General features: G+C 35.6%; 1 protein-coding gene across 2 annotated transcripts in view; it reads left to right on the top strand.

The window, feature by feature from the left end:
* Positions 1–807: 807 nt before the first annotated feature.
* spidr (scaffold protein involved in DNA repair) overlaps positions 808–9528 on the top strand; it is a 52620-nt gene continuing 43899 nt past the window's right edge. The window contains exons 1-5 of one of the 2 annotated variants that reach the window (XM_077245233.1): positions 808–932; positions 1414–1569; positions 1658–1721; positions 2272–2460; positions 3653–3744. In XM_077245233.1, coding sequence (XP_077101348.1) covers positions 924–932; positions 1414–1569; positions 1658–1721; positions 2272–2460; positions 3653–3744 — 510 coding nt within the window. In that variant the 5' untranslated portion in view covers positions 808–923. The remainder of the gene's footprint in view (positions 933–1413; positions 1570–1657; positions 1722–2271; positions 2461–3652; positions 3745–9528) is intronic. The other variant, XM_077245234.1, reaches the window with a different exon arrangement.

The raw sequence follows: 9528 nt of genomic DNA, 5'->3' as shown, positions 1-9528 counted from the left end.
AATTATAAATAGACAATGTTTTTTTTTATTTCCCTCACAGTATCTCCCCTTATGCATTCCCCAAATGTGTTGCATGTTTGCATTTTATTTGTGAATAACTTGACCTGCTTTTTACATATTTAATAAAAAAGAAGAAAAAAAAACTGATTATGTTAAATGTTTTTTTTTATGTTTAACTCTGAAGATATGGATAGACTTGCACTAATAAAACCCTTTCATTTTCAAAAAGAAGTTATTGGTTTTTATTATGAATAAGTTGCCATTTACTTAAGGTAAAACAATTTGTTTTGTCCGCTATTGTAGACATGTTTTATTTAATATCTATGAGATTACGCATACAACGTTTTAAGTAGTTAAATATCTTACATGGGACACCAACAACATTTCTTAAATACCAGATGTTTGAGGATGTGGTCATTAAAATAATATAAATATACAACTCCTGAGACTCTCTTAAGGGGATTTAAAAAAAAAAACGTTTTCATAACAGCTGACATCACACAAATCGACTCGTTTTATGGAAAAGGGAATATTAGGTATATTATTTTCAGTTAGTATTTTATTGATTTTAAATTTCTTTTCATATGAACAAACGTCCTAAAAGAACAGAGTAGGATGTCTTTGATGAGAAAAACTGTTCGTTCGTTTGTTCGTTCATAATGATGATAAAAAAACCATTGCATCGATTTTTGTACTATGTTTTTATTATTTTGTCAGCTTTGGAGTTCCATATGCAGTAGCAGTGCTGAGCCTGAGAGCGTTAAACGACTCTGATGGCCGCCAGGTGTCAGTAGTGCGCAGCCTAATAAACTAAAAGAGCGGGAGAGATGAACCGAAGAAGAAACTGCAGTTTAGTGAACTAGAGTCCAACAATGTAAACAGTTATAATAAGCCCTGTTTGTGCAAAATTAAGTCATAACACGATGGCCAAGGTAAGCGATCAATAAACACTTTGAAAACACACTTTCTAAAACTTTGTAGATGTTTGGGAGAACCACTTGTATGTTTGTATTCACTGTCATTCCATTCGAAGTGTATTTTATCACTGCACAACATGCAGAAGTAATGAAAACTTAGTAGAACTAGAAATATAAATCACAAAATTAAGCTAGAGATAGAAAAATTCAAGCGTCCAATATATTAATATGCAATTTTATGCATTTCAATTTTCAGTAAAACATTTGGACACACCTAACGTTGTTGCCTTATTCTGTATTAATATTTTCAAAATTTTAGAAAAATAGTTGTCATGCAATCTGAAATAACATACGTTGTAAATTATGTAACGTTAGTGACCATAAAATGTTAAGCAAATAAAATCAAAACTAATAACTTATTTTCCAGTGCCCTCCCTTTGTCTTAATTAACAAAAAAAGAATGTAAGTAAACATGTTTGTGTGTATTTGGTTTCAGCGTAAGAGAAACCTGGACATGAGGTGTGTGTTATTCCCAGACGATTTGAAGGACACTTTCAGAAAGGCAGGAAAACCCTCTGCCAGAACATCCACACCAGCCACCAAGAGCTGGGAGAGATGCGGAGACAGTTTTCTGGACACATCCGTCGTCCAGGTGTGTTACACTGCGTAGACGACAGTTCATGCTGTTGCTCTTCTAGTACTGAACATCATGTACTGAACATCATGTGTTTGTATTTCAGAAACTGCAAACATCAGAGAAGAAGAGCAGAAATGCACATAATGTGGCTCTGGCGTCTGTTTCTGGTAACAACCGATTGATCAATCTATAAAGTGTGAAATTAATAGTAATTCAGAGATTTATAATTAGACGAGAAGTGCAACAATATCATCAATTATGTATGTATTCTGTTCCATATATTTACACTACTATTCAATTTAGGGCTTGGTAAGATTTAAAAAAAAAGTTTTTAAAAAACAATTTGATTGTTTTTTGTTTGTTGGTAAAACTATTATTATTAAGTATTATTTCAATTTAATAAATATTAATATATTGTTTTCTATTTGAATATGTTTTGAAATGTAATTTATTCTGGTGATGAAAGCTGTATTTTCAGCATCTTTACTCCAGTCTTCAGTGTCACATGATCCTTCAGAAATCATTGTAATATGATGATTTGCTGCTCAAGAAACATTTCTTATTATCATCAATTTTGAAATCATTTATGCTGCTACATATTTTTCAAGATTCTTTTATAAATAGAAAGCTCAAAAGCATTTATTTGAAATAGAAATCTTTTGTAAACATTTTTGATCAGTTGAATGCGTCCTTGCTGAATATATGTATTGATTTAAGGGAAAAGAGATGCAGGCACAGATGAACCGGTGCACATTGCCTGGAGCTCCAGTGAAGAGGAGGAAGGAGACCATGATAGTCATCCTCCTTCCCGACTGACTGTCACACAGGCACCACATCGGCCCAGAGCACACAAACAACATCCTGTTGACTATCACAGGAGTCTGCGGATGTTCAGCACTGGCGTCGGTGAGAACAGAGTTGGTTTTGATGATAAATATGAATACACCAAGAGTTTAATTTGACCCATAGTTTCAGGGTTCAACAATAAGGACGGCTTGCTTGCCCAAGGCGATTGTGACAGCGTTTTGGGCCATCATGTATGCATATTTTTGCTTTGTACAATTTAAAATGCTGTGAATTTTGCTCCTTCAGCTAGGTTAAATTATCTGACTGGCTAACACAGATAAATTGCCATAATTTTCTAGGTGTTTATGGAACTCATGGCTTTCTTATTAGTTGCTTTCTATAATTTCTGGCTATTACTGAAACGGTCTTTTTAAAGTAAAAGTAAAAAAATAAAATAAAATAAACGGTTTAATAGGGAAAAATATGTGATAAAATCAAGATTTTTTAAAATAATTTAATACACAGTGTAATATTTATAAATCAAACATTATAAATGTAAAATTATGAATCTAAATAAAAAAAAGTCTATTTTTGTGTGTTGGGTCAGTTGGCATGTCAAAATTTGAACTACTATCCTGACATTGCAAGCAAAAAAACCCCCCCAAAAATCCATACTCTTTAAAATACAAATGTTGAACCATAAAATGTACAATATCAGATGAAATCCCAAAAAATACAATATGCAGTTGCTCTAGATGGCAGAATTTAATAGAAGTTAGCTTGGTTGTAGTAAAGAATATACTGTTTTGATTTCCTTATGTCAGCATTCCTTATTATTTCTCAGTTAAAGAGTATTAAAGTTCATATTACTCAACCAGTGTAGTGTGATTATTACTTGTCAAGTGCTATCAGGAATGTGGGATGATGTATGTATGTGGAATGATCTGCTGGCCCAAAACTCTGGAACAGTCTGCCTCTCTATATCAGACTGGCTCCCTCAGTTTCCATATTTAAATCTTCTTTAAAGACTTTTTTTATTTTCCCTTGCTTTTAATTCTCCCTAAGTGTTATTTGCTTCTTTTTATTGTCCTGTGCATTATATCTTCTGCCTTGTACAGCACTTTGGTCAGCCCTGGCTGTTTTAAAATGTGCTCTATAAATAAATATTGTATTGTATTGTAAAAATGTTCTCGTACAATCAAAACCTTCTGCTGTGGCTGCAGTTCCAGATGTTCATAACTGTAGTTTAATATGCACCAGTTTGTTATGTAATCCAGATAGCACATGATATTTTCTGTTGCATTTCCCTCAGAGACAGATGACCTGCCCTCTATTGATTCAGACAGCGAATTAGAGGACGATCCAGCATCAAAAGAGCACAGTGACTTTCTAAATCCTGTTCTGGTAAGTATGTTTTGTAGTTTTACATGTATTAAAGTAATTTCATGTTAACTTTTAAAGAAGGACACAAATATTTTCGAATGGGGAAAAAATAAAAATATTAAAAGACAGGTTTAAAGAGAACATTTTGGATCAGGTGAGATGTAGATACTGGACGCACGGTTGTTCAGTAGGGGGCGCTAGGATTATTCGGATGAGACGTCTTAAGCGCTCACCGGGGTTCTCAATGTCCCTGCTCCTTTTAGGACTGACCTTTGGCTCAGATATTTATTTGCAACCTTACTTGGTATTAGTTTATTAATATTTGGCATTTTGTGTCACTCAAGTCATCTGATTATAAGATCAAATGTGGCTCAACGTCATATTATTTTCCAAAACATGACACATGAAATGAAATAATAATAAGACATTAGTTTAATGTATTTAATGCTTGTCTAACTCGGATCTGTTGTTTTGCCAGTGCACACAATGAGTCTAATTTCCACTATGCATTTTACAGGGCTTAGATTAAGCCAGGATTAGGCATTTAAGATAGCTTTTATAAACATGCCTTAGAACAAAACATCACTAGTGTGCATCTTGAGACTAAACAATGACAGTGAAACATTTTAAGATATTTCAGTGCAAGTTGCTTTTAGTTAAAACAGCTCAAACATGCATTTTAGCCTGGGATAGGCTTAAGCCTTGTCTTAAGCCTTAAGTTTATTATCTGAAAGCCGAAGTGAAGTAGTCTTTGCTGAGATGTCTTAGACATGCTTAATTTAAGCAAAATTAAGTATCTTTAGATTAGATTTAGATTAGAAATATACCCATCATCATTAATAGTGCATTATGAACTGTGAGTTTTGTGAACTGAGAATGTGAAGGTAGGTTAGGAAGTTAATAATTATCTGCCTAGCTTAAGACTAATTGCAGTGAAGTGGTTATGATTTGGGTGGAGAACAAAGCAGTTTCAGGTTCAGTCCTCAGTAGATTCAAGAACTGGAGAGATACTGAGATCTCAGTCCTGCTGTCATCAATGTGATCTTGAGCCAGACCCTTAAAAACCATAGTTCACCCAAAAATGATAAACCTGTCATCATTTACTCAGCTTCATATGGCTTTCGTGGAAAATGTCTCGGTATTCGAAGAATGTTACAACTGCTTTTGTCTATATAAAGAAAGTCAAACGGGTCCAAAGCATCATTGGATCCCTTTGGCTTTCAGTGAATGGACAAAAGCATTTGCAACATTCTTCCAAATATCCAAATTCTTTTGTGTTCAAGTCATGCAGTTTTGGAATGACAAAATGGTGAGCGAATGATGAATTTTCATTTTGGGATAAACCATTTAAAATATATCCTGATTTAATGTTTTAAAACATTAACATTATTCCCAACAGCTGTGTCATCCGCAAGGACATCATGAAGTACTCTACCTTATGCTAGTGATCTTTGGTCATGATTATCATAATTCATCATGATGCATCGTGTTGCCAGTAATCGTGAATTGTACCTTTATGACATGAACTGCAATTCCATTCAGACTGTGCGGTCTAGATAGTTCCTTCTATCTCGCCAGATATGATTGTAAAGCGCTTTGGGTGTACAGTAGAACATAGTAAAGTGCTAATTAAATGATTCATTTATTTATTCATTCATTCATTCTTCTGCTTCCTGGAAGGGCAGTGGTAGGCAAGTTTGTCATGTTAAAGAGATGTTATCCAGCACTGTATAAACACAGCTGGGAACTGACTAATCACACATTGGTTAAACATTCAAAATCCTTGTAGTTTAGTCTGGTTATGTGCCATAGATCCAAATAATAATTCAATAAAACCCAAGATACAGATTCAGATTTTTAGAGTTTCTTTGTCATCGACATCGGATAAAAAAAAATTAACCTAATTACATTTAAAACATAATATCAAATATTAATATTGTTTAAAAAAAATAAAGATATACATAATTCAATCATTAATAATTCAATATTAAATATTACTCTCAGTAATTCACTGTAAAAAAAACAAATTGCAGTTGTTTCAAATCATGTTTATCTTTTTGAGCGAACCCGTATTTAATGTATTTCTTTAAATAATATTTTCTTTTAACCTTGTGTAGTTTTGTTCATTGTTTCTGAGGATGTGGGTATGTCACTGAACCTGTCCAATCTGTCATCTGACATCTGTATTATCTATCATTACCAAATGTCAGGTGAATTTGTGCCAAAATGCCAGAGTTTGATTGAATGCCTTTGACAGAAGATATGGGAAGAATTATGTGCATTTAACATTGTTTTATTTTTAGTTTTTTCTGCTGATCACAACAGACCAGTTTTTTTGAGAATCACTAATGAAAAACATCTTTTAAACATTATTTTTGGATTTCCTTAAGGTGTCACTAAGGGTTTGAATGAATGATGCTGAAACATCTTTATTTGAAACGTCTGTCAGCCTTGGACTCATCCAAATCACAGCTATGTTTAGCACTTACTCCCATGCCTCCTTTTAAAAGTGTCTTTTAAATCAGCCCTGCTTCCTGGATTCAAGATTGAAACCATTTGTTTAAAAAAAAACTGATTGTTTACTTGCCCGGCTTTCGCAGGAAAACCGTTTTGGGTCCATTTACAGGAAGTGTGGAAAAATCAGACATGCGTCTAGACTTAATGTGTTTTTTGCACATTATTTGTGTTGCTTAATTTATCAATTTACTACACTTTAGTTTCTACCAATAATCAATTTCCTTATGTCTTCCTGCAATTGCAAATCAAACTCGTGCGTCCTTGGCGCTGACAAGCTTTTCTGTGGCCTGGCATCCCTCTCCGTTCAGGTCTGCGATCGTCCTGTTCCCGCTGGTTTGGGAACTGCCCCTATATGACGTATCTGGAGTGATAGATTTGATAGAGCGAAAAGTTTGTGTACTCCTCCATTCATTTTGAGCCAGTGCAGGGTGAACACATTTTTGAGGCCGGGCCAGGAACATAGTGTACTGCAGAGAGAGAGAGAGAGCAAGAGACAGAGAGCGCGTGTAGTGCACTGTTCGCTGGCAGGCTGCCCTGCAGGGTCAAGTTGATTCAAATAAAAGAGTGTGTAGGCTGTTTGGCGGGCTGGAATGCCGTTCGTGTCTCCACATGATTAGGAGGCAGACGATTTTTTTTTTTCAACGAGAAAACCAGTTTGTGACAATGCAGCCACACATACACTCACACACACACAAAACCCCCTCCCATTCCCTTACATCTGTGTTTTACGACCTGTCATAAGGTAAATGACTCGTATATCACATATCATCGGGTCCCATGAAGGCCCTGGTCGTATCTTCAGGTCTATCTATGGAATGTGTCTTCTCTGTCTTTGTCTATTGTTTGTTTCAGGGTGTGCGCTTTGTCAGGGCTGGATGTCCCTCGTCACATCTCAAATTGCTTCGTAGATTTTCCCATAATGCATTTTGAATCAATTCTTTAATTTTCACAAAGTGCTGTAGAATTTGCTTGTCACAGCAAAGAAGCTGTTGACACCTGACCACTTCATGCGTTTTCTCTAAGCGGATAGCTTTGATTTCCCAATGTTCAGTCCGCAACAGAGCATGAGAAAAATGCATATATGTATAACATATGTTCCTCTGGACTGTCTATGGGAAAGTTGTAATTTACAAGGCCTGGAAATTTGTCTACAAATTAATAAATACATATATACACTGTCGTTCAAAAGTTAGAGATCAGTAAGATTTTTACTGTTTTTAAAAGAAGTCTTTTCTGCTCTCCAAGGCTGCATTTATTTGATAAAAAACTGTAATATTGTTAAATATTATGACCATTTAAATAACTGTTTTCTATTTGAATATATTTTAAAATATCATTTATTCTGAAATAAAGGCAAGGCAAGGCAAGTTTATTTATATAGCACATTTCATACACAATGGTAATTCAAAGTGCTTTACATAGAAGAAATTAAAATAATCAAAAGAAATCAGAATAATTAAAACAGTTTAGAATAAAAGATAAAATACAGAAATCAGAATAATTAAAACATAAAATAAAATACAGTGCAAACAGTCGGACGAACAGTGGCACAGTGCTCATTCAGTAAATGCACAGCTAAACAGATGTGTTTTGAGTCTGGATTTGAATGTGACTACTGTAGGAGCACATCTGATCTCTTCTGGAAGCTGGTTCCAGCTGCGGCTGGCATAGTAGCTAAAAGCAGACTCGCCATGCTTAGAGTGAACCCTTGGTATTTCTAGCCGATGTGATCCTAATGATCTGAGTGATCTGTTGGGTTTATATTCACTGAGCATATCTGCAATGTATTGAGGTCCTAGGCCATTGAATGATTTATATACCAGTAATAATACTTTAAAATCAATCCTAAATGTAACTGGCAGCCAGTGTAAAGACCTGAGGACTGGTGTGATGTGTTCATATTTTCTGGTTCTGCTCAGAATCCTAGCAGCAGCGTTCTGTATGAGCTGCAACTGTCTTATGGTCTTTTTGGGAAGGCCAGTGAGAAGTCCATTACAATAATCCACCCTACTGGTGATGAAAGCATGCACAAGTTTTTCTAAGTCTTGACTGGAAACAAAGCATCTAATTCTTGCAATATTTTTCAGGTGATAATATGCTGATTTAGTTATTGCTTTGACATGACTACTGAAACTAAGGTCTGACTCCAGAGACACACCCAGATTCCTGACTTGATTTTTAGTTGTTTGACCCCTAGACTGAAGGTATGCGTTCACCTTGAGAACTTCATCTTTGTTTCCAAACGCAATGACTTCAGTTTTGTCTTTGTTTAACTGAAGAAAGTTTTGGCACATCCAATTGTTTACTTCATCAATGCATTGGCAAAGGGAGTCAATGGGGCTGTAATCGTTAGGCGATAGGGCTAAGTAGAGCTGTGTGTCGTCTGCATAGCTATGGTAAGCGATTTGGTTCTTTCTCATTATTTGGCTCATTGGGAGCATGTACAGGTTGAATAGGAGTGGCGCAAGAATTGAGCCTTGAGGGACTCCGCATGTCATGGATGTCCACTCAGACTTATGGTCTCCTATACTCACATAATAACCTCTGCCTCCTAAGTATGACCTGAACCATTTTAGGACTATCCCAGAAAGCCCGACCCAGTTTTCCAGCCTGTCAAGAAGTATTTTGTGATCGACAGTGTCAAATGCAGCACTGAGGTCGAGTAGTACCAGCACTGATAATTTGCCTGTATCAGTATTTAAGCGAATATCATTTATTATCTTTATGAGCGCGGTCTCTGTACTGTGGTGCGGTCGGAAACCAGATTGAAAATGGTCAAAGTATCCATTCGAGCTTAAGAATTTGTTCAGCTGATTGAAGACAACTTTTTCAATGATCTTGCCTATGAAAGGAAGATTTGAGATCGGTCTATAGTTGTTTAATATGGTCTTATCCAGATTGCTCTTTTTCAGGAGGGGCTTGACAACAGCAGTTTTCAGGGAGGTCGGAAAACTCCCAGAGAGAAGTGAGGCATTTACCACTTCTAGGAGATCTGCTTCTAAGCTGTGTAACACATTTTTGAAAAAAGATGTGGGAAGTGCATCAAGGGCGCAGGTTGATGTTTTTAGTTGCTGTACGGTTTCTTCCAAAATTTTGCCATCAATTTCTTCGAAATCAGACATAGTGGCTACTTTCTCGTCCTGTTGTCTGATCTGCCTGACCCCAGCGCAACTCAAGGATGAGCTGATCACCTTTCTGATATTATTGATTTTCTCAGAGAAGAAAGAAGCTTTCATTCTAATATGCTGATTTGATGCTCAAAAAACATTCATTATTATTATCAATGTT

This window comes from Siphateles boraxobius, unplaced genomic scaffold (genome assembly GCF_051911475.1).
Source record: "Siphateles boraxobius isolate OS27281-9 unplaced genomic scaffold, OSU_SipBor_1 26, whole genome shotgun sequence".
Classification (NCBI taxonomy): Eukaryota; Metazoa; Chordata; class Actinopteri; order Cypriniformes; family Leuciscidae; genus Siphateles; species Siphateles boraxobius.
This window is presented reverse-complemented; position numbering and strand designations above follow the sequence as displayed.